Below are 25243 nucleotides of genomic sequence, written 5' to 3' on the forward strand. Positions count from 1 at the left end.
CATCATGTTTTACTGTTGCAGCTGGTTGATGTGGAGTTAGTTCTAACTACTTCACATGAAGTCAGGTAGTTTAATTCATTGGTTCCCCAACGGAGGGTCGAAACCTTCCATAAGGTCACAAGGTCATAAGATGATAAATGGGTGATGACAACAACAAAAAAAACTGTTCTGCTGCTAAAATCTGTATTCATTCTTTTAAACCTTTCTGTCGTCTTGTATGGAATAATTTGACCTTAAAAGTTCAGGGGTCCAGATAGTACAAACTATTAAATAGAATAAAATACATACAAAATCTCAAGTAAAGTACATAGAGCTACAAATGAATTATGAATACATAGTATAAGACTAACGTGCGTTTTTTATCTGACAATAAAACAGACACCAACTGATGACTACATGCGGATAAAAAGTTTAACATTTCCTTCTGAACTGTAGTGGAGCAGAAGTATTATGTGTCCAAAAATAGACACGGAAGAAAGAACAGTGCTTGAGTAGAATTACTTATTTCCACAACTGATGAGGATTCATCACTGTTGCGTTCACAGATCGGATTTCAAACCTGTGTATGTTAAGTTGTGCTAGAAATTCCTTATCTTGTTTTAACACACTTTCCACACACGCACACCCACTCACCCAATAACACACACACACACACACACTCACCCAATCACACACACACACCCAATCACACACACACACACACACACACTGATTTACAACTAGCAGTTGTCCCTTGAGTAGCCATCCTGTTAATCCAGCAGCGATGTGGGGGGGGCGACGGGGTTTTGGCTCTACAGATCGGAGATTCCACAGATTGTAAAATATCTGTGGTTAAACATTAAAACAGAGGTTCCCAACCTTGGATGTGACCCTTTGCAGAATATACCCCTTATCACAATATTATTTGATCTGCCATCTGTAATAATTATTTACTTTAAATTGCTGTTCAAGGCGCAACGAGGTATAATTCTCTATCATTAAATAAAATATGAACACAAAGGACAAAAAGGAAAATCTTTAGAGAAACTTTCTTTCCAACTCACCTCAATCATCTCATGACCCCTTATTTTTATCGTGTGACCCTTTGGAGGGGCTTGACCCCCAGGTTGGAAACAACTCGTATATTTAGCAGCTGCAACAACAAATACGTTTTACTTTTTACATACTGTTGTATCTATTATCAATGTACAACAATGCCATGTGCAAAACCAACATATTCCTATTTTATAGGTGCAGTAAATAAGTAAATAAGTCAACCATCCATCTTATCTCGTCTCATCTCACTCATTTTTTATAATCTAACAATGTCATGTATAATGGGGTAATTTGCCTCTGATCTTATTCTGAAGTATCTCTACGTGCGATAGAGAATGCTTGAAACGTGTCTTGGTACTTTTACTGACGTGGAAAATATTTGAGTGATTCTTCAACCACTAAAAAATCCATTTGAAAAGGCCACAGATTCTGAGAAATGTGAGGATTCGAATGAGCTTCAGGTTGGAAAGGTTACATCACAAACCTGCGTTGAAGGTGCCTTCCGTTTAAATATTTCCCCCGTCGGACCAGATGTATAGAAAGTCCATCTACCCAAGCTTTCTAAAAACACAATAAGTCGTCCAGCTGAACACCACACCTATATTTTTGTGATAATAGCTCTGTCAATGGAGCACAAAAACCCTCAACAAAGAATCGGCACGTCACGTTACGAGGTAAACTCAGGAACAATCTCTGCCGCAGCAGGTATTCAACACGATGTGTACAGAGCAGCTTTCCCATATTCCTCCTGCAGAGGGTCACACCGCGGCAGCTGGGTTTGTTTGCTCAGTGGACTTGTATTTGAGTGTGGAAAAGGCCGTCTCTCTGTTTGATGAAGAGCTCTCTAAAACCAAAAAGCCCCGTCGATGCGAAATCAAAGGGATTCAACGTGTTCAGTTAAACTTTAAATAGTGGCGGCTTTGTGTATTTTAATTGTCCCAATGATGGGTGTTTTTCTGCATGGTAGAGCATAAATGGGACCCCTTCGGTCACTTGCTCGTTTGTCTGTGACCCTGTTTGTGAGTTGGAGCCCATGTGTCAATAAGTATTTTTAGCACCACCTCTCACTGCATTGCAATGGCACTCATTCACACCCCCTTGAGTCTCTCCTCCCCACCAACTCATTGCGTCCTCAGCGGCTTCCAATCCGCCACAACACTCACTCTCACTGGAAGGAGCCAGCAACAGTCTGCCTGAAAGTGTTTCGTCTTTTTTTAAAGGAGAGAGAGTTTGAAACCCAGCAGTGGAGACGGGAAGCAGCTCAGACTTGGGTTACCAAGGCGATAGAGCCCACAGGCAAGGATTTAGAAATTGCTTCATTATTTTAGATGAGTTTTGTTTCTCCTGTGGGCCTCGTCTAATTTGAATATCAATTACAATACCTAAAGGGTAGCTATAAGTATATGTCTTTACACACACACACACACACACACACACACACACACATACACACACACCCTGGGAACATGACATGGCTGCTCAGCCGAGTCAAACTACTGTTTGAGCTGTAATTGGTAAAGACAACAGGGAGGAGGGCCAGATAAAGAAGATCAGAGCACATCCGACGGTTACAGTGAGTAATTCCCAAAGCTCTATTGTTAGCAACACAGAGAGATTGGAGAAGAAAGGGCGGCCATGTATTCAACGGCTGGCTCAGACAGGTGAGGAGAGGAGAGTGGGGGGGGGGGGGGCAAAAGAATCCCAGAGGGGTACTGTTTGAACAGAGGGCGACAGTTGTGGTTGAGCCTCCCTAATGCCACAGCGCAGGCTGTGGTCCTCCACACTGTCAGATGTGTGTTCGTGTGTACAGAGGGGGTTTCTATGGGAGGGGGCGGAACCTGACACCCAAAAAGAGCTGGAATCCCCCCTCTCTCTCCCCCCTTCACTTCCAGCCACGAGGAAGAGGAGACACAACTGCGGTGCTACAGCTGAGAAGGGTCTCCAGGGTCTTCTGATTGTGTGAGGGGGTCATCCATAACTACCCCTCTCCCCCCCCACACACCACCTCCTCCCACCTCACCCTCTCTCTTCCCACATTCCCCTGACAACACTGAGGTCATCACACTTCCTGCTGCATGCATGACACTCCAGGGAGGATCGGATCCATCATCTGCATGGTGTCAGATGATGCATCAAAACGTTTATTCATCAAAAGTAATTCCTGTTTTCAAGCAATGTGTGGTTTCAGAAGAGAAAAGGGGCTTTGTCTAACAACATAGATAAAAACAAATATTACATTACATTACATTACATTACATGTCATTTAGCTGACGCTTTTATCCAAAGCGACGTACAATAAGTGCATTCAACCATAGGGTACAAACTCAGGAGAACAAGAAACAAGAAAGTGCAATTTCCTCAAATAAGCGAATTTACAATTTGCTATAGATGAGTGACGTCACAAGTACAATTTAAGTGCTGCAATTTGTTAGTCTTTAGTCGAGGTAGAGTCTGAAGAGGTGTGTCTTTAGTTTGCGGCGGAAGATGTGAAGGCTCTCTGCGGTCCTGATGTCTTCAGAGAGCGCGTTCCACCAAAATATGTATGACTGAGAGGCAAATGTTGGCCTCTGCTTTGGTTTGGACTGAAAGCAACAACCTTTGCATGTATTGACCAACAATTGTTTCTCAAACGATGCATCTTCACAACTTTGGAGATCCCCAGACTCAAGTATGAACTTAGTCAGATCTTCGAGAACTGCTGTGAAGACTCTTGGTCTTGTTGAGTAAATTTACAAACAAGCTTAAATGCCTAAATAGAAAAACAACATGGAACAAACACAGAGGACAGAATAGGTAAAAGTCACAGAGCTTTGTGTGAGAAGGAGCTGACATGAAAGTTTTCCACACTGAACACATAAAAAGAGACCCCATGGACGATGATGCCTGACCTCCACCTAGGAACCTCCCCTGAGGCAGACGCTGACCCCGTGACCCCTGACACCTCCACCGCTCCCTGATCCTCTCCAGGGGCTCAACCAGATAAAACCTGTGGGCCTGTAACACGGATACTGACAGAGTGAAGACCAGTCACAGTAAACAGAGATGGGGGCATAGAGTTGTACATTTACACAGACACACTCTCACACATACGTACATGTATGTTTAAGTCAAACCTGGACCTGGAGTCACACTTCTTTGTGGTATTTTGTGTTAAAAGGAGCTGTTGAGCGCTTCCGAGGTTTTGTTGACAAGTGCAAATTGGAGACATTTATTGGTTTTGGATTCTGCGGTGAAAAAGAAACACTAGTGGAAATGTTTTAGTAGGTAGTATTCTTGGTATGTAGTTCCCAACAAACTGCAAGCTTTGCATTCTGCAACTGATCAGCGTTGCCTGAACCTTGCAGCCTTGCACAGCTGTGCGTCCATGATAGGGATTGTACGCGCTCAGTGTGTGTAAGACGCCTTTGAGTGGAACATTTCCAATTCTAATTCTAAGAGGTTGAAGTTTTTGTCCACAGTGATGTAAGAAAGGTTGTTGTGTTTTCCAAATGACAGGCAATAAATCATCTGTCATCGCTTGCAAGCAGAAAGTTCGATGAGTGAAAATGCTCATTTCTGGTGAAAGCAAAAACCTATTTAGGAAAAGTAAAGAATTTCTTTAAACTTGTAACACCCTGTTGTTGTCTGTCGAAAACATCCTTTCTTTCAATCGATAAACCCCAACTCATTTATTTTACTGTCTCTTTAACTTTCCTTACCCGTGGCATAGTACCCAAGTATTTTCTTGTCCTTGCTGAGTGCTGTAGAAGTTGAACTTCTCTCTTCCTCCGTTTCTCTCTCTCTCTCTCTCTCTCTCTCTCTCTGAGGGTGAATTCCTCACAGGATCAGACCTGCTTTTTATGCTTCATTGGTTTTCACTCAAAGTGAGAATGAGTAGAGGGAAAGGAGGGAGTTTTAGTGAACAAAAAAAATCACTCCAGGAGGAACTGACTATATTTCGTAAGAAAGGAAGAAGAGAAGCATGGAAAATAATCAGAAAAAAAGTGGAGGGTGGAGGAGAAATCATAGAGAAAAAGGTCATAATTCCTGCCAGGGGATTTGTAGTTGCCCGGACAACAAACAAAGCACAGTTGGACAATATGCACAACAGAAAAGGCTGAATAATGGGGGAAAGGGTCTGTAGAGTTAGGGAGAGAACACACGCTGAGAATGAATACACTTATCAGTAGGATAATATGTGCAAAACACTGATTGAAATCTAATTTCATACGCATCCACCTTTTATTTGTTGACCATTATTGGATAGCAAGGTCAAGGAAAACATACAAAAACTTGCATCACAAGAAAACTCTGCTGGTATGATACATTTAATAGTTTATGCCTAAAGGGAAAGAGAGAGAGAAAGAGAACGAGAGAGAGAGAGAGAGAGAGATTTCGCCTTAGATCCGAATTGAAAAGTGGGGGGAGAATGTTAATGATATGCAGAGAAAACAGGGCCAAGCCAGATGAAAGTCCAGCTAAATTCTTTATAAACCCAGACAGGAACTCTTCTGAGGGAGGTGGGTTCGTGTAAATTTGGTTTAGATTAAAAGCAGAAATTCTTCAAATCTATTAAGAATTGAGGTATAAAAACTGATATGTTCTTAATTGTGTTTACTGTGAATATCGATGGAAGATGTGTTCGGATCATAAACTTATGTATAATAACAACATCATATTTAAGGTAAATCATAGAGGTGCTCAAAAGTATCAAAAGTGCTGAACATGCAGAAAGCTGCTGTTTAGTATATAAACTATTAATGTGAAAACTAACTAGTAACTAAAGCTGAGAATAGTGAAAAAGAAATGTATCTCTAGTGTAAAGTACCTCAAGTAATGGCATGAATATATAACTTTTCTTTATTTCAATTAAAACAATATGACTCACAGACAAACCCCCTATAGATTCAAAGGGTTTGAGAGATACTAAACACCTTGAAATATGGACACACAAAATACAAGTATATATACACGCAAACAAAAGCAAACACTGAGCAGCGGCGAAAGTATCAGTGCTCACTGAGCCTTTTTATCAAAGGTGTGGCTCAGAAAGTGTTAAATTACCTTTATTGACACTGGCTGCTGATTGACCGCCAGCTAAAATTTCTCAGTCAGACAAGTACAAACATACACTGTAACTTCAACACGAGGTTTTTTTTCTCTCTGTGTGCCTGATTAGCTCAACGTACAATGTAATTCAGCATAAACATGCACACATGTGGCTCTTTTAAAAACATAGATTCCCATTTTGCTCCTGCTCGGCCTCGGGGTCCTATATACACCACTCTCCTGGTTCCACCGCCAATGCTGTGTTTTACTCCAAACCCTTCAATCTGAGCCATTATAGCCCAGGGGCAGTAATGGTATACAGTTACACCGGCAATACTCTGTAATAAAGTTTCCTTTAGAGGTAAATACCGAGGCAGAGGAGTGTGGGTCCACATTTAATGGCTCAGGCCAGATGCTGAGAGGCAGAACAGATCATTCAAGTGCGTTTACAAGTTTACATCCTCAAGAAATCCGTTTTAAAACGCATTGTCATACGTGCAAACCATCCAAATGGTTTAAGCTCTCCGCGTGCTGCTGTATCACGTCACGAGAGACTCGTTAAATTACATTTTACATCTACAGTGTTTGTTGAGGTCACAGGTCCCGCCCACGGGACGCTCCGATTGGACGGCGCGCACGTTGGAATATTCAATCAGACACCTTGCTCGCAGACGTGATTGGACGGAGCCGGTGCAGTTATGTAGATGAGCACCTGGTGGCGACTGCCGGGCCCGAGTGCTGCGGAGTCCGGTCGAGGCTGACGGGGCTCAGATTCAGAGAAGGGGCCGAGCCGCGGGGACCCCGGACGGCGACTCTCGACGATTATACAAACAACAACAAAAAAAACAATAAGTAAAAATCTCCCTCGTTGTGGAGGAGTTCTGGAAACATTCATCCTAAAAGTGTCCGGCGGAGGGTCCGGCTGCGGGTTTTACGCGAGCCTGTTGCGCTCAGCGGTTTTCGGTTAATTTCTTGTTTTTGCCGAGTTTTGCCGAAGGTCATTCCCCGAACGCAACGACCCCCCCCCTCCCCCCGGACCACCGTGTGGATTATCCAGCGTCTCCCTTTCAGGGCGAAACACTGCGAACACAGACTTCATCTAAAAAAAAAAAAAGAAAGTTTGGACTGCGGTGAACGCGCACCTCCTCCCCGCGACTTTTTAGGTAAGTAACGTAAGTTCGAACCCTGCACTTTAACGTTACTCCATAACAAGCGGCTATACTGATATATTGTCGGGGATACGTGTCCAGCCGTCTGTCTGTGTCTGTGTGTGTGTGTGTGTGTGTCTCACTGTGGCGTCTGAGAGTCTCGGTGAGAGGCGGACACGGCAGCTCTGTCCGCGGACCGCGCGGTGCGCACATGCGGCGTAACGTTGCGCGCATTTGTGCGGTTCATGAGCTACTCTGTTGGCATTTGCTGAAGTGATCTGCCGGTGTGTGCGGTGACCTCCACTCACTCCAAACCGTGGGACATCTTGCTGTCTGACTTTCAAGTTCCTAATTTTGTTTTCACATATTTATCTTGGTTTGTTCCATCCATCCATCCGATGGCCACAGAACCACGCGGATGTGTGTTTTTGCCGCCTTGCTTCACGTTGCACCTCATTCAAACGCACAAAACCTCCCACAACAAAACAAAAGTATCTTCTTGGAATGCAACGCTTTTAAAACCTGCAGCTGCAGCGTTGACGAATGAGGGTCAGTGAGGTGTTTAATGTTGAGTCCTCCGCGCATCCAGGTGGTGGTCATCATCATCATCATCATCATCATCATCATCACACCAGCCATTGACCCCCGTGACCTCCACAGCACCTCAGGTAACTCCAATAAGACCACCCGCTGTGCTGTCACTCACCTCTGGCCTTGAATGTGGTGGTTCTTCTTTTTTGGGGGGAGTTAATGAAATGAGAGAGGAGAAAATGTTGATCCACAAAACCTTTTCAAACTCCGGGGAGGAGCCGTCAGAGCGTTTGGACTTTGAACTTTTTTGTGTGTTTTTTTTATTTTTTTAAATCTTTTTATTATGAGGCTGAAGAAAGGGGCTGGGAAAGTGAATTAAACATGTGTCTCTATGAATGATTTTCATCATCTCTGTGAACCAGATGGTGCAAGAAAATGAAGAAAATGACCGTAGAAGCGGCGTGTTTTCAGCTCTCTGCCTCACTTTCTTCTGAGGGACGGCGGAAGGAGACCGGAGCCGGGAGTGTTATGTGGTCGAGGTGGCGTGCTTTGCTGTTGCGAGCTGGGCCCTGTGTGTCTGTGCACGCCTTGGTGCCCGCGGATAGGCGGAGTGGGCCTGATGGAGTAAACAAAGGGCTTTAGTGGGTGTGCAGTGCAGCGAGCGGTTGCCTTCCCCACCACATGAAAACTGTAGATGTGGATTGTTGGGTGGGGGGGTGAAGGAGGGAGGAGGGGGGTGGTGTAGTAGGGAGGTGTGGCATTGTTGCTGTTGGAAGGAGGACGTGGGGGTGACTGTGCTATTTGCCAATAGATAGAGGCAATTTTCTCTCCCCACGCCTCCCTCTCTGCAACAAAGGCAGGGGCATAAAGTGAGGAAGAGCCCTCCGTGTGGATGCACAGTCCCTCACGGCAAACTGCCCGATCGCTAATGGGCATCTGGCTGCTCGGTCTCCCACAGCATCCCACCAGAGCCGCTGGCCCTGCATAGATTTTTCTTTTCTTTTTTTTTTGGACTGTGCAGTCATCAGAGGAGACGCAGAATATATTAATACCAGTTATGTGAGTATAGTTGCGCGCGCACGCACCCTCTTGGAGAGGAGTTATTTTTATTGATTTGTTTCTTTGCTGGATTAGGAGAAAATGGGATTCTACCATTTTTAGCGGTGTGGTACGTACAGTATTCTAAAGTATTTACTCCGACAGTGTCTGCATGGGAAATGGCTGTTTTGTTATTTCCTTTTTTTTTCGGTCCTCAGACAACAAAAGTGTTGAAAAGATGTTTTTTTTTTTTTTTTTACAAGACAAATCATTTACGAGTTTTCATTGCTGCTTTGGGTTGTTTCTGTTTAACACTGGTTTCTGTAGTCTGGTTGATCATTGACCTCCGTCTGTTGTCCTCTTATCTGCGCCATTGTTTTGGCGGCAGCGTGCGTGTGTGACTTTGTCTTTGTTTCTGGTTGTTGTAGCAGGTGGACGGGAATCTCAAACCAGTTCTCACACAACAACCGGAGTGCATCTTTTGCACAGCGGACTGAACTGAACGTCCATACGAACTCTTTCGCGCGTCTTCTCTCATGGCGATCGTGCATTGGAATGCAACTGGGATAACCCCCCCCACACACACCTCTATACTTCCCTTATATTAAACCAATTGATGGACTCAACTGTCCACCCTGTTTTCCTAAACCAATTTCCCCTCATGTCTAGACAGCTGGACTTCTAAATTACATTTGTCGTCTGTGTGGTCACATGCAGAGCGAGCTTGATGAGACGGTCTGGGAAACAAAACTCGTGCCGTGATGGGTGGTGACACTTCAAAGCCAGGCCCGGGTGTTGTTGCATGGACTTCAGTTGTCTCAAGTATCTGTATTTGATTTCCTCCCAGTGAATCTCCATCACTACCTTCTTCCATATCAGACCTGTGTCCCTGCCAGGCGTCCAGCAGGCCTTTCATCCTCTTAATTAATCACTCTGCCAATCAGCCTTTCGCTTGCACGCAGAACATATTCTCCTCCTTCAGCATACATCTGATTATTCCCCTTTGTAGCAGCACTAGATGTTTCATATATCTTGCTCCCCCTCCTCCCCCCCTCGGCCTCCCTTTTCGTCCCCGTGGGTCTCCTCGTTTATCTCTCTGTGCTTCTTGTCCAGGGTGCCCTGCTTAGATAACCGCGTTGCCTGGATATAAGCAAGCTGGGGTTATATATTGGCCACACTATCTTATCAAATGAATCTGCGTTTATGACTGAAATGTAAACGCTGATTTATATGCACAATATAATTCATTAAGATGAGAAGTAGAATACTTGGATGTTAGCAAGTAGAACATCTCTTATGTGTAATTTCTCAACTCTATTACAAGAGTTCTCTACTTTCTCTATTTAGCATTGCACTCCTGCAGCACTGTGTGAATGTTTTTGCATTGCATGTTTTGCAATTTTTTGCATATATGTATCGTCTTTCTTTGCCCATGCGTCTTTCTCGATGGGTCTGTTTACTGTGCTCACACCACAACTGGCACTTCAACTTATCGCTTCTGGAAAAACTAACCAATGTTCTGAGTCAAACTTAAAAGCCGGTGTGCCCTGTTCTCTCCTTCGGACTCTCGTCTCTATTCAAATCTTCACACTCGGGTGGTGTTTTCATCTTGAAGTGCAAGCACAGCGGGCCTCTCAATGGCTCAATATGTAGCTAATAATTACCCATTACTTCTGGAAAAGTAGCTGCTTTTGAAACTTTGTTGGAACATGGAAGAAAAATTGTGTTCAACATCAGAGGGGAACTTCTTTCTATGTATGAATTATTTTTGTATGATGAATTTGAATTGCTTAGTGCGTAGGACCTGACTATTCGCATCAGGAAACCGTGAGATGTGCAGTTCAACTCCTGTTAGGAGGCTTTCTGCGTAGAGGAGGACTGTCTGCTGGTACCTGAGGGTTTTAACCATGTGCCTTCGTGTCTGTGGATTGAGTTTCAGCAAAGCGCAGACTTTAATATTCAGGTCACAACCTTTTTTCAATTTGAATTGGTTTTCATGTAGTGTACTTTTTTTTTTTTTTTTTTTTGTTTCCCCCTCAGCAGTGACTCGACATCAAGCAGCTCAAAGACGTCTTTCAAAATCTTTTCTCTCTGTTCAGCGGTGATTCATCACAGCGGAGAAGCAGATGCGTGTGAGAGGCCTGAATTTTGGCACGACTGTTTCTCTCACTTTGGCTCTAAGGCCGTCTCACCAAAGTGCTTCCTGTTTGACCTGGTCCTGCTGGATCCTCCTTCTGCTCTGCTCTGTTCCACTCCAGGCCGTCCCTGCTTCTTTCCCACCTCGTCTTTCAATGGCTGCTCGCTGGGTTGATTCTTTGTCCCCAAACTTGCTCTGAGTCTCTTTGTTCGGTTACTGGGGGAGTTTCCTCCACCACAGCATGCCTCCATCCGTCTTCCTGTATCTAGTCTCTTCCCATTGCTGGAGTAGCATAGTGCTGTCACATGCCTCCCCTTTCACCCCGTCCTCCCGTCTGCTTGTCACCCGTTCTCTGACAGGTGCCAGTGAGACTTTGCTAATTGAATTCAGGGAATCGGGCTGCGGCTTGCTGTCGCACTGCAGCCCTAAAACGACCCCCGTGTCAAACTATAACCGTGCACATACTGCGCTGTCGTATTGACATGCTAATGGGGCCCACATATGTGCTGGATTCTCAGGTAAAACTGGTCTTTAGTGGAGAACGCTCGTTTTCATGCAGCTCCGTTGAACTCTTTAACTTTGTCACGTACTATATTAAGTAGTTCAAAGGTCTTTCATTAACTCACTTTCAGTGAAAAGCCACTCCTTTTCATTCCAGATGGATTATACAGAGAAAAAGGAGAGACCATAACAGTTAAACTACATGCACTGACATGTACGATGCTTCAAGCGCTGAGAACCAAAACCGTACACCAGTTGCAGTCAGTCAAAAGAACACCATAATGTACCGCCGACTTGGCTAGAGGTGCTCACTTGGCCTTTTTGCTCACTGTTCTTCGTCACTTTTCAGCTGTCCCATAACCTCTTTTGTTAGGTCTGGGCACTCTTGTGCATTCGTTAGAGACAATCTACCCGTGTGGTTACTGTTCACGTCAATGATCACTACAATCGCTTGTGCAGAGGCCGAGACATTGGAGCTCAATGACGCAATCCAGATGCAATATTGTGTTTGGACTGCAGGCCTGCAGCTATGGACACATTTTGGGTCTACCCGAGTGTGGCTTTTTCAATTGTAGACAAACCTGCAAAAGGTCCCCCCTTTTTTTTTCCAAGTTCTTAATTGGCACATAGGTTGGAGAAATGGGTTCTGCCAAAAATGACCATTAACATTACCAGAACAAATATACAGCATTGCTCTGAGAGGTCTGGAGCCCGGTGTGCAGGATGCAGAAAAGGTTCTGGATAAGCTGCATGCTTCAGAAAACTATTTAGACAGCTAGCTTGTTAAGAAAAGACCCAGATGCCATTAACGTTTTAATAATTTCAAACATTATGCCTGTTTAAAGCAAATCTTCAGGAAAGGCCAAGAAGTCACTCACTGTGGGAACTTTTGAATCCTTTTGTGATCTTTGATGAATGTGAATATTCAGTGTTTTTTTCCATTTTACAATTTCTGTGTGTGTGTGTGTGTGTGTGTGTGTGTGTGTGTGTGTGTGTGTGTGTGTGTGTGTGTGTGTGTGTGTGTGTGTGTGTGTGTGTGTGTGTGTGAAGTTCCTTCCATAATGTTTCTGGCTACAACTTGTGGGTCTCCACACTTCCACCCAGGTTTGCGTGGCCGCCGATGGATGAAGGCATTCTTCATGTGCCAGAGCAGCCGAGGGTGATCACTCATCATTTGTCTCTGTCTGCCATGCAGATATGCCGAGCAACGCCGCAACGGAGTGGCTGATGCCTCCAAGTTTGAAGCGGGCATGGAGAAGATTAACGTCCCACTCCTAAGTTGTGATCGATTGCAGCTTTGTGTAGCCAGAGGACAATCCTTTACCCGTTACTGCACTACTATCCCCCCCGTCCCCCCCGAGCCTCGGCTCATGTGCCGATCTAAAACCAGTGTTAGCGTGTAAATTAGATTTGTTATGACCGGTTGTTTTTGTTGTTGTTGTTGCACAGCCCCACTCTGCTTTGTCTGCGGGTTTTCAACTTGGTATTTTGGGAGGAAAGCTGAGCTCTCTTTAATGAGTCGTGTGATGCTCACCAACATTTAACAATGGACAATCTTTTTACAATCTCCTCCACGCTTCCTTTGCTGTTTCATCGAGATTCATTTACTCACATGCCACACTTTCTCCTTCCCTTGTTGCCGCTGTTTAATTAGTTTTTCTGACTCGGCCACAGTCGCTGCCTTGTCCTTCAGCGCCCATTACTCTGTTTAAGTTACTCATCCATTCTTCCCCTCTGCTCCCTCAACCTCTTTTTCAACTCCAGAAGGTCAGATCCCACTGAGGTGACTGGTACTTCCTCGTATGGATGAATATCGTGACATACAACGGTACGATTTGATGACTAATGTGTGATCAGCACTGTGAGCAATAGTAGGGTATAATAGACTTAACGTGCAGCGTCCTGACATCATGGATCACTTATTGATGTCAGTTTAGTCGATTACTAGAGGTCGCTTCTATTCTCAGATTAAGAGCTAATGTCTCCAGACTCAACAGTTTGCATCTGACTAAGGGAGAGAAGTTGTGTTGTTCCTTCCTTTTAGAGTGAATACATTTTTTAATAATTAAGCAAAAGAAAACCACATGGATAGATGGTGTAATAGTAGATGTTCACCTTTTCAACCTTTTTTAATAACCTTCTTTTAAACATATTTTCAATGTGAAATAGCTCGGTGGGTTGGCGTGGCTCTTTGGTAGTAACACAGAAACGGTGGCAGGCATCAGCACATAGCAACAGGTGTAGTGGTGTGTATCACACCAACAGTTTTTCTTCACACTGATGGAAATCCCAAACAATGCGTTGAGTCTCCCAGTGCACTCGAGTCATGCATGACTGAGGCTGCCTGTAACTCATGCGTCGTTGTTTTTGTGGACTCCACACAGCTCTTTGAATGGACCAAATTTCCATGCAATCCATATATAAATAATTGGTTGTTTTAGATATTTTGGTTAGGACAAGAAGCCGGTTACTTCTTCATACAACTTTCAACCAATATTAGTAGAGTGGACTAAATAACGAATGTCAATGATATTACCTCTCTTAGGTTTCATATGAAAGATTAAGTTCTACCGTACTGCCACAGTTTTAAACTACTGGCTATATGGAATATGAAATAGTTCTGACATTCTCTGCAGTGATGTAAAGCATATACATTATGCAGTTAATGCTTTGGGGATCCTATACAATCCTTTAGGTTCTACAACCGGTAAGATTAACGAACGTGAACATTTGGTTCCAACGCGAGGGGCTTCTCAGAAAAGGCCCAGACGGTGCCAAAGCAGTCCTTACAGTTTTGTACGCTGAAGCAATCTAATTATAGGGACTTTGGCAAACTCTTTAATGATGCAATGACTGCTCACTAAAAACGTTTCCCTGTGCGTCCGTCTGCTCTCGACTCTTGTCGGTGGGACAGAAAAACGGCAGCTGCTCACGAGTCCTGCGTGTGGATTTGCTGAAACAAAATGTGGAAGGCCTAGATCGGGCTCTGAACACAGCAGGTCCTCCTGCCTCTCTCTGATGCACTGACCACAGCTGTTCCACACCAACAACAATGTTCTCTGATGGCCGTGGCCGCTTTCGGTTCCTGCTCGCCAAAGCGTTTGTCTGCCTGCTTTCCTTCTCCTCGCTGCTGCGTGTCGGATGGGAGGTTGTTTGCCCTTTCGTTGATAAAAAGGGGATGAGATACTGTCGAGGATCTGGTTTGGTGGTTGCTATGGTGACTACCTCAAATGTTTTTGGGCCCCCAGCTCTTGATTTTGCTCACGTAGCTTAATCCTGTAAGCAATATATATTTCCATCAGGCACATTTACTTACTCACGTGGGCCACTGTGACTACCGCTCGAACACGTGCACTATGTTCGGGTTGCATTGTGTCTCCCGTTCAGGACAGCTGCACTGGCTGGCTATCCCTGAGATTTCCTCTGTGCCCGCGAGTCGCGACCCACGGACCCACGCATACGCACGACTTGCGGGGGCCATAAGTCACCCTCTCCACACCACCTCCCTCCCCCCAAAAAACACACACTCGCATGCATGGACCCGTGTCATCGCGGCTCTTGTTCCACCGTCTCCGCCCCGTTGTGCCTAAGCGAACTCTACTATTCACTCCGTTTCCACACATTCCCCCCTGGACGACTTCCCCCTCCCACCAGTCTTCTGTCACTACAGCTGTGTGTCAGCTGTCGGCCTGTCCCAGTCTGGTTGGATGGATGAAGCCGAAACACAGAGGGTCTACAGGGAAGACAGCCTGGCCTCTCTGTCTCTCCCAGCTGTCACTCCCGCTTCAGACTTCCACTTATCATGAGCTTTCTTTCCTCCCTCTTGCTTCAGCACTGGAAGTCTTCCACCGGACAAACAAGTCAAATGTGCTCCGGGGATGGTGTGGTGAACTGAACTTCTTCACATATTGTACATCACACATAGAATAGTTCTTGCATCACTGAAAAGGAGTTTCTCAACCAACAATGCCAGAAGTATTATAATGTTGTACGTTGGCCCAGTTGTTTGTTACTGTAGGTCATCTAGCTTAAACGAATTCAGTCTAATACAGCAGTCCTGTTGTAAATTCCACATTTTGTAGGCTGTAGTTTTTTTTTTTTATTCATTGAGTTATGTTGCATTATACTGAGAAATGTGGCTTTTAAAAGGGTGACCTAAAAAACGCCTCTCAGTATATCACAGCAGGATTCAGCAGCACCACAAATACAGCTTAGTCATAACCTTTATAAAGGTAGGATTCCATTACCTGACTGCTATGTTAGACTGGATTAGTCTAGATGTGTCCAACAATCAAAGTCTAGGTGTTTTTAAGCTTGAAGATCCTTAAAGTCACCCAACATCACATCCAAAACATCTGACATGGCGTCACGAGCAAGTTAATTACTTTGCACAGAGCATGTTTGCATCTCCATTAACTCAAAACACTTGTCAATTGTCTCTCTCTCGCTCGCTCATTGGATTTCATTTCTCCAATCTCTGCAGCTTCATCTGTTTGTTACTTATTCCAAACAATCCTCGACCGGGGGCCGACAAATTATTCTCGTTGGTATTCTGAAGAACCCCCAAATTCTCTGGGAGTAAAAGGAGTCTAATTATATCATCTTCAATTGGCAAATGAAGAATTACCAAGCCGCTTGCGCATTTTCTAACTGCAGCTAATTATTATTGTATCATTGCATCCGGCTGCCACAGAGACATAATTAGTGTGTGAAAGTGGTCTTTGTAATACGGCTCTGTGCTTGTTCTGTTGCTGAGCTCAGCATGCAAAGTGGAGAGAAAAAAAAAAGAAAAGACAGTGAGATACGTGCTTTAGCCCGGCAGGATTTGATTGAGAGAGTAGAGCTAACGATTGAGCAGGGAGCCCAGAGCTCAACCGCCTCAGGCTAGTGTGTGTGTGTGTGTGTGTACAATGTACCGTGTGTATATATAATGTGTATATGCAGGCATGAAAATACAATCTTTTGCGGCTGGATGGCTGTTGGTGCAGGTTTTACAAGCACAGACAAGAATTCTTAAGCGGATCAATTTAAATCTTTTTCTCCGACAGGTATGCCTGTGGACACCTGTGTGTCCCCGGACAGGTAACCAGCTGCGTTGCTGCCGTCATGGCCTTGCCGACCCTGCGGCTGTTTCCCGTCACCATGGTCACAGTCCTGGTAGCGCTGGTGTCTTCTTCGGGGGACCACGAGTGGCACTTCAAACCAGGTAAGCTGTCGTGTAGCTGAACAAAGAACGTATTGTGTCGTTTTATTGGGCTGGTCTTACTAAAAAAGAACGCCACATTTAAAACTGCGTGGCAGTTCCCCCGAAACTCGGACATGATTTTTGCCCCCTCGCGTCCACCCGGCACAGCCGTGGTCCGTCCTGCTCCTCCGACATTCTCCTCACATTCTCAGGTCAGTAAGGCGCATTCTCTGTCAGCCATCAACAGGCTATCCTGTGTCCTCTCCCTGTCTGCCAGCCAGTCGTGTCCTGTGTAATGGGAGAATGAGAAAGCTCGCCCCCTCCTCCCCACACACACACACCCCGACCCTCTTCTGCTTGCCAAGACCGCCAATGCTCATGAGCTCATGAAAGTGTCTGTCAAAATGTCGCGGAAAGGCGTGCATGAGGGTAAACGAGAGCCAACCAGGTGTAACGGGAGGAGACAGTTTGCCTGCAGGAGCCAGACTGTAAATGTGACTGGGCTGCTAATATTGCTCATTATGTTGATGTTTATTTTATCTCTTAGTTGATCATATTTGAGAAACTCTCCAAACCATCAAATGCTCTGAATTTTCTGGTTTTATTGCTCACTCTTTTTAGACAATCACCCACTTAATTTGTCAATCAACAAAACTGTCTGAATATTTTTATGATCAGTTAAAGCAAAATAGAAGCGTAGTTCATGCAAATATCGTTTGTTCAACTAGGAGCACCTTTATTGACTAATGTGCCTACACTAAATTATTCTAATGGTCAAGCGGGGAACCGAAAGCGCTGCTCGGGCTCAACCGGAGTCGGGAGGGAAACTCCACCGTCGTCTTCCCGTCTGGGGCGGAAACCTGTGGCCCGACATCATAACCAGAGTCTGATCAAAGCGAGTCACGTGTACTCATGTCATACCACAGTCATGTGGTACTCCGCGCGCCGGACACTGCTGGACAAAAAGAAAAAACATGCAAACTGGTGAGCTGCAGCTGATGGCGACATTCAACGGCACCTGAGACCAGCTTGGGTACTGGGACGGACTGACGACGAGGAACTCAGGAGCCCGGAATGAGCCACAGCTGAGCTATTGAGAGAGGGGCGGGACCGGAGGCGAAACACAGGGGTGGAAACTTGACAAAAAAACAAAAGCACAGACAGAGGGGAACAGATAAGCAACAGATGAATCCATCTGAACTGTGCGAGCAGGATGGTTGGTTGTGCGGGCGACTGTTTTATAAAAAGTGACCAGAGGAGAAAGTAAACTAAGAGCAGACGGACTGAGAGAATTGCAGATAGCGGGCTGCTGACTTGTGGTGATGATGATGTAATAAAATTGGCACCTGTTTGCAGGGCGTGTGTGTGTGTGTGTGTGTGTCTGCCTGCCTGCCTGCTGCAGCCGTCGGGATTTTTAGGGTTTGTCATTCAGCCCGACATTCCTGTTCGCTGACTCAATGACAGAAACTGAGTTAGATGCCTCTTTGTCACCCTCCCCTCCATATCACTGTCACCCAGTACCCCTTGGCACTTTATCACTACCCCCCCCCCCCCCCCTCAGCCTCCCCTCCTCCCCCTGCACCATCTCCTCCTCATGCCTGACTCAGCGCGAGAGGCTGGGTTGTCAGGTAATCTCCGCCCGGGACCACGCTATTTGGGTCATTTGATAATGCCGCTGCTGGACCCGAGTCTGGGCAGATATCGGAAACCCGTCTTGTGTTCTCTCATTCGTCCTCGGTTTTCTTTTCTCTCTTTTGTTCTGTTCCTGCAAATCTCAGAGCCCTGGTAACCGTAACAGGGGCTGTGCAGGATCGGAGGACCCCCGAGGAGGTGGCTTTGTGTTGGTTGGAGCGCGAGTTGGAAAGACAAAAGGAGAAAAATGTCCCCAAGAAGACTGTGTATCTAGTGTCTCCTCTGGGATTGATGTGTTTAGATTCATTTACATTTTTTCCTGCTGTCACTTTTGACAGGACAAAGGGGGTTCACCGGAATAAGTGATGCAAAATGCATTGATGCATTACGCTTCATGTGAACTCTTCACCTGAATTAGTACAGAAACTCCCCAAGAGATGCTGGGAAATGAGAAACGACAGCAACGTGTATTGTCAGGTTTATTTTTTTTCTGCCGCCTCTCGCTGTCTGAGTGGATTATGAAGTCCGGACTTTTTCCCAGTGATTACATAACATTATGCTCCCTGAACAATAGTGGCTGCAGTGGAAGTACGTTTCCCCCTCGGACATGTGCTGCATATGAATGACAATGTCGCTGATGTGTGTCTCTCTTCCACTGTCTCTTTATCTCTCTTTCCCTCAATCGTTCCCTTTCAGCTCAGTGTCGTTACGCCCTCGGGATGGAGGATGGCACCATCCCAGACTCTGACATCACTGCCTCCAGCGCCTGGTCCGACTCTACTGAGGCCAAACATGGAAGGTAGGAAATCTGTGTGACTGTGTGCAAGGTAGAACGTCCCTAAGTTCAATACCCCACACTAATCAGGGCTGTTGTTCTCTTACCTTGTTTTGTGCGGCCACAAAGCCGTTGGACCGCGTTACCGTGAATGTAACGTTGACACAAATCAATGCGGGTGTTCACCGTTGTGGATTACACAACAAATCATTTTGTGTTGACACCCTGCAGAGAGGATACCCGTGGAACACAAGTACATTCATATTTACAAAGCTTAGCGTTGTGACATTTTAGAACAATGATCTGACTGAATTGACCAAAATAACTATTTTCAAAGATAAAGCCCATTTTTAAGCCCATGTGAGGTTTATATATAGCATCGGCATTGTCGTCACAGTGGCATTCAAATAAACTATTGTACTCTGCATTTGAGTACAATAGCTCACGTGCTCTGTGCACGTCTCCATAAACTGGGGTTATTCGTTTTTGGATGAGGACTTTGTTTAACTTTGTTGGATTAGGCCTGTAGCGATTATGGTTGAGGTAAGTCGATGTAATATCCCCATTAGTCATGAAAACATGAATGTGTGTGTGTTCATCGGTCTGTACGGGCTGGTACTCTTGGCTTAATGTCTGACCATGTGGAAAGGATTATTAGCCCAAGCTTTCTTTAAGAGACATTGTGATGGACTGAAAGTCAAAAGTGGATCCCTGCAATGGTAAATGACTCTGGAAACAGGGTTTGAGGGAAAGGTGGCGCGTTTAGGTAGGTATGTAAAGCTGGTAGGTATTAAATGGGTGTTATTCCTCCGCAGCAGTGAAATATCAGCACAGTGTGGGTAAAAAGGGAAGTACTGATATTTTGGTAGGAACCAAAGAAGGAGAGAAATGTGAGAAAAATAAGGCACTTGGCAGAGCAGCAACGTTAACCTCTCTGCACAGCCGCATTCCTCCATCCTTCCTCTCTCCCTCCTCATCCTCTTCTTCCATCACAGCACTATGTGACACTATGTGCAGCACTCGTGTGTCCATATCATCTCACGGCTTCTGGCTGAATGATCTCACCCACAGAGGGGGGCTGATTGTAATACTAGGCCGGTGCCAGTGGGGCCGAGTGGATGTAGTTATTTGTTGTGGCGGACTGAGTAGCAGCCTTTTTATTTTGAGAGAAGCCCTGCGTGGTCGCGGCCTGGCGTCCGTTCCAAAGCCACTCAGACGAGTGTATCCGACGTCGCAGACGCGCCAAGCTCTTCATGCGGCCGGTCTGTGGCGGCAGCATGGACATTTCTTCTCAGGCTGGATAGACCGATAGACCAAGGTCACAGAGTGAACGTCTTTTAGCGGTGCTTGTGTGCGGTCATGGCAGCCCGAGGAGCTGCGAGTAAAGATTGGTCTCTGCGGTCTACATCTCGTGAGGTCTGAAGAGCCAGTCATTTTCACTCTGCCCCTTTTTCCTCTCTTCATGCGTCTGTTTTTTTTTTCCTGCAGTCTCCCCCAGACCCTTCTCCCTCTCTGCTGTGCACCTTTACCCAAAAAGCCGGGTTTTTCTCTTTCAGATAGCACTCCCTCGTTTATGTGAACGTCTTGCTGCTGTGGAATCGATATGTTTGTTGGGAGAGGAGGGTCGGACCGGTTTTATTGAATTCTTTGTGGTAAATGTGTTGATTGCGCTGTGCGTTTTTGAAGTACTCTGTTTTGTTGAGGGTGTTTGTTTGTGTCTCTGAATGGAACCGTTTTGATGTTGGACTGTGATTTGGTGCACTTAAAAGTTTACTTTCAACAAATCATGACAAAACCTCTGTTTCAGATTGAGCACTGGAGAGGGGGACGGAGCATGGTGTCCTGCAAAGGCCGTTTTCCCCAGTGGGTCAGAATACCTTCAGGTCAGACACTTGTTATTTTGGGAAGCTGATTTAAATGTTAGGACTATTATAACAGTCATAGGCTTGGTAAATTATTCCTCAATAACCGCTTTCATTTATACACGGCCATGCGTTGAGCCAATGAGAAGCTCTTCCTACGGACAATAATTACATTATTACTTTATTACATGTCATTTAGCTGCCGCTATTGTCCTGAGCGACTTGCAATAAGTGCATTTCAACCATAAGGATACAAACCCAGAAGAACAAGAAACAAGAAATTTTGATTTTAGTATAATTTGTTTGTTTTGGTTACTTATAAAATAACACCGTTCCCTTAACAATGAGCCCTCTATCATCATATCTGAGTGAGAAATGGTGTTGTCTGCAACCCCCTTACAATCAAACCCTATTACAGAAGCTCTCACAATACATGAATTGTGGTGATTTTCGATTGCGAATGTGAATAATGACCATAAATCTACTGAAATAATCAGAAATGTCTTATTTGGCAGGTTGGTACTGCAGCCCCTTTGAGTCGTCCTCATTCAAGCTTTTGTTGATGAGTTGATGACTTCCCAATGTCTTTCTTTTCTCTTCATATGAATCTGTTTGTGTATATTTGACAGAGGGACGTGTGTTTTGATAATGTTTTCTCTGACCCCTGCAGGTGGACCTGCACAAACTCCACTTCCTGGCCCTGGTTGGTACCCAGGGTCGTCACGCCGACGGGCACGGGCAGGAGTTTGCTCGCAGTTATCGGCTCCACTATTCCCGAGACGGGGTGAAATGGCTCACTTGGAAGGACCGCTGTGGCACGGAAGTAAGCGGGGTCTTTATTTAGTCTATTAAAGCAGAGCCCACTGCCCCTTTCATGTAGGACAACGATTGATGAGTAACAGCTCAATCTCCTGCGGCTGTTTTTCAATATGAATGCCTTGTTAAACCGGTCGAGCTGGATTAATCATCTGCTCTTTGAATTATTTATCATTTAGTGCATTGCCACCAGCTGAACTCTTGTCAGCTAACTTTTCTTTATAAACTTAATTTGCCTTCACTGCCAGTTATCAACTGTGCAAAGAGTGGCTTACCTTGTGCAGAAAGTCATTGTTACAAGTTCTGCACTGTGTATTATGTACTATGCTACTAGATCATAGCATGGGATTTTTGAACTCCAACAGCCCATCTTTCAGGGAAAGAATCATTGTTTTGGTTTCTCTTCCCGTTATTATTTTAGAAAATTTCTAAGCAAACTATATTCAGTTTCCCAGACAATATAAAACTTCATGTCGTGCTCCAACAAAAACTAGCTGAGGCCTGCACCCTAAGACCAGTCCTTCTTTATTTTATGTTTTTAAGAAAAAGTCTGTGCATCTGAGCTCACTTTTACAATAACATCATTTCAAGACGCACTGAAGAAAATGTCTGAGCGAAGAAGCGAGATTCATTCAGTCCCACGGACAACGGAGACGAGCACTCAATGCACTGTGTGATTTTGATTTTTGTACCTCTCGCCCCCAGACGGTGTCGGGGAATGAGAACACGTATGATGTTGTGCTGAAAGATCTGGGCCCTCCCATAGTGGCCCGCATGGTGCGCTTTTACCCTCTGGCTGACCGCGTTATGAGCGTTTGCCTTCGGGTAGAGCTCTACGGTTGTCTTTGGAACGGTAAGGGTTTGTGCGACGGCGAGCGAGAGACAATACCGGTTGCTTATTATTATTCATTTGGCCCGTGTATTCTGGCAAATGCCTCCAGACCTTGATTTATCGCACCTCATTTCACATTGTGAATGTGACTGAGGTCACTATTTAAAATGAGCTCAAATGGTACAGGTGGGATTTGTTAGATGACAATGATTAAGACTGCATTTTTTTCCCCATTCATCGCATGCATTGATTTGAGGCATTGCATCAAACTAACAGCCCCGCTGAGGCTTCCCCTTTTTTGGAAACTGTGATGAATGATAAATTGTATTGTTCGCCACATTTCCCAAAGCGCAACACTGACAAGCAGATAATATATGTCCGGCTCTCCTCCTCTCCTGCACTGTCCACCTCCCTCATACAGCAGCAGGCTGCCAGTGAATCACAACTGTCACAGAGGCCAAAAAGCCCCAGGCCCGGATTTGTCTCTTTGGGGAGAACATCTTTCTAAAATGGGCTCTAATGTGCATTCAGTGCAGCTTAGTTCACCCCTACAAATTATACATGGCGCAGAATGGCAGAAGTTTTATGCACATTCTGCATCTCATCTTGCATCAGATATTATGGCGTGACCTGAACTCTCTCACACATGAAACCCACGTCTAAGTCCATAAGTCACATCCGCAGACTCCCTTTGATGTGCAAACAGAGAATACTGTAAGTCCTTTATGAAACGCTGTTTTTGATGGGTAGCAGAGCAGCGGGCTGTAACACGTGCAGCTGACGTCACCTCTCGGGGCTGATTAAATGTATATTTGGGCGGAGAGACTTGAATTTCACCAGGAAAAGTTGTGTCAGGCCAATTCTTTCTTGGTTTTTCAAATAAAAGAAAAGCAACAGTTGTTCCCCGCGGCAACGATTACTGTTTAATGTTGGCTCGGTAAAAGGTGTATCCGCTCATGATGATATATTGAGTTTCAAAGCAGCTTGTGCAGATGTTGTTCTTCTTCTTCTTTTTATTTAAGCAATCAAACAACTAGTAGTGAATATTGGTACATATTTCTGTCATTCAGATGGGTTGACGGCGTACACCGCTCCAGTGGGTCACGTCATGCATCTATCTGGCATACCCATCTACCTAAATGACTCCACCTACGATGGGAGCACCGAGCAAGGGTAAGCTATTCAGAACGCCCTCTGCTTTTTGTGTGAGAGTAAGTATCTAATCTATCTAATGCATGACGATGCCGACACGTCCATGGGTGTAAATGTCAACACTCTTTTTTGCAAATATGATCACTTTCATAAACTTTCACAAGCTTTTACTGTTTAACGTCAAGCGATCATTGGAATACCAAACTTCCTTTCTGCCGCGCACACATCTGTTTGCTCTGAAGAGGGGTACCAGGGAAATGTTTTCTTGAAAGTTTAGTCTGGGTTCCGCCTAATCGAAAGGGAATTACGTTTTTTTTTTCTTTGTTGCTCTGGGATTTGAGGCGCGTTTCCTGGTCGTAATGTTTTGGCAGGGAGCGAAGGACGGCTTAACTTGGGAATGGTGGGGGTCCACACTTGCATGGGCTGTGCGGGTAATGGGGCTGAAATGTTGTGCTAGCGGGTGAATTTACACGTTTAATGTAATCCAGACGTGCTTTAACCAGATGTGTGTGTGTGTGTGTGTGCGCGAGCATGTTTGCATGTACTTCTATGTTTATATGCTAATTTGTGCATCTTTGCATGTCAGTACATGAATACATGTATTCATTTGTGAATCTGTGCGCAGGATGCAGTTCGGAGGCCTGGGTCAACTGTGTGACGGCGTCCTGGGAGGAGATGACTTCATACAAACTAAAGAGCTGAGGGTGTGGCCTGGCTATGACTACCTGGGCTGGAGCAGGGAAGCCCTTGGGCAAGGCAGCGTGGATATTGAGTTTCACTTTGAGAAGCCGCGTGTCTTCCACAACATGCAGGTAGGCAGTGAAAGTTTGACGGCGCACGTGTTTTTGTCTGAATGAACGTGAAAGAGTTATGCAGGACATCATTATCCCACTGGAATCGCCGACCGCGTTGAGCTGCCTGTAAATCAGACGTCATTGAGGCTAAGAGCCCAGATTTCCGGTCTTGTCCTCGGGGGGGGGGGGTCTTTCTAAAACATGCCCTGAGACACTGCAGCTCAGTACGTCCACAAGTCATCCAGATTCTAATAGAATGTCAAGTTTAATGCACATGCAGTCATTCATCGCACCCCTTGTCAGACCTGATGATGGTGTCCTTCTGGTGTTGTGCCTCAGTGAAGGTCAGTGTTGTGTGCAACATTGTTCTTGGTCTTTATGACGGAAGAACAGCGAGTGATTGAAACGTATCCGGGCCCCCTTATACGATAATGGTTTAATTTTAAAGCACCTTGATGCACATGTTTGCATACATTTATGTTCATTTGGTTAATGAATTACCTCATTAGCACAAGATAGGCATTTTGGAGCGATTCTAGCAGGACATTAGGCCTATTGCTTTTTTTTTCATTGTTGTTCTGTTTGCATAAGATTAAAAGCCTTTTTAAAACCTGCATCTCCAACCAGTAAGATCACTTAAAAGAAGCATATTTCTGTGTCATCTCACCGGGAAGCAGCGTTTTGGCTCGTATAGATCTGCAGACATTTAATTAGCTTTAATTTGACACTTGTTGGAAGTGGGTTGCAATGTTGGTTTGGGTGGACATCGCCCTGTAA

The 25243-nt window shown here is 45.1% G+C and overlaps 1 protein-coding gene across 14 annotated transcripts in view; it reads left to right on the plus strand.

The window, feature by feature from the left end:
* The first annotated feature begins 6755 nt into the window (after positions 1-6755).
* The window catches only part of ddr1 (discoidin domain receptor tyrosine kinase 1), a 30687-nt gene continuing 12199 nt past the window's right edge, over positions 6756-25243 (plus strand). For 4 of the 14 annotated variants that reach the window (XM_040165694.2, XM_078095001.1, XM_078095006.1 and 1 more), the window contains exons 1-8: positions 6756-7226; positions 16467-16624; positions 18932-19034; positions 20818-20893; positions 21543-21695; positions 22394-22541; positions 23591-23693; positions 24298-24484. In XM_040165694.2, the coding sequence (XP_040021628.1) occupies positions 16525-16624; positions 18932-19034; positions 20818-20893; positions 21543-21695; positions 22394-22541; positions 23591-23693; positions 24298-24484 (870 nt within the window). In that variant the 5' untranslated portion in view covers positions 6756-7226; positions 16467-16524. Of the gene's footprint in view, positions 7227-7800; positions 7880-8534; positions 8911-13205; positions 13247-16466; positions 16625-18931; positions 19035-20817; positions 20894-21542; positions 21696-22393; positions 22542-23590; positions 23694-24297; positions 24485-25243 lie in introns of those variants that run through there. The other 10 variants (XM_040165691.2, XM_040165698.2, XM_040165693.2 and 7 more) reach the window with 5 other exon arrangements.

This window comes from Gasterosteus aculeatus, chromosome 20, assembly GCF_964276395.1.
Source record: "Gasterosteus aculeatus chromosome 20, fGasAcu3.hap1.1, whole genome shotgun sequence".
Classification (NCBI taxonomy): domain Eukaryota; kingdom Metazoa; phylum Chordata; class Actinopteri; order Perciformes; family Gasterosteidae; genus Gasterosteus; species Gasterosteus aculeatus.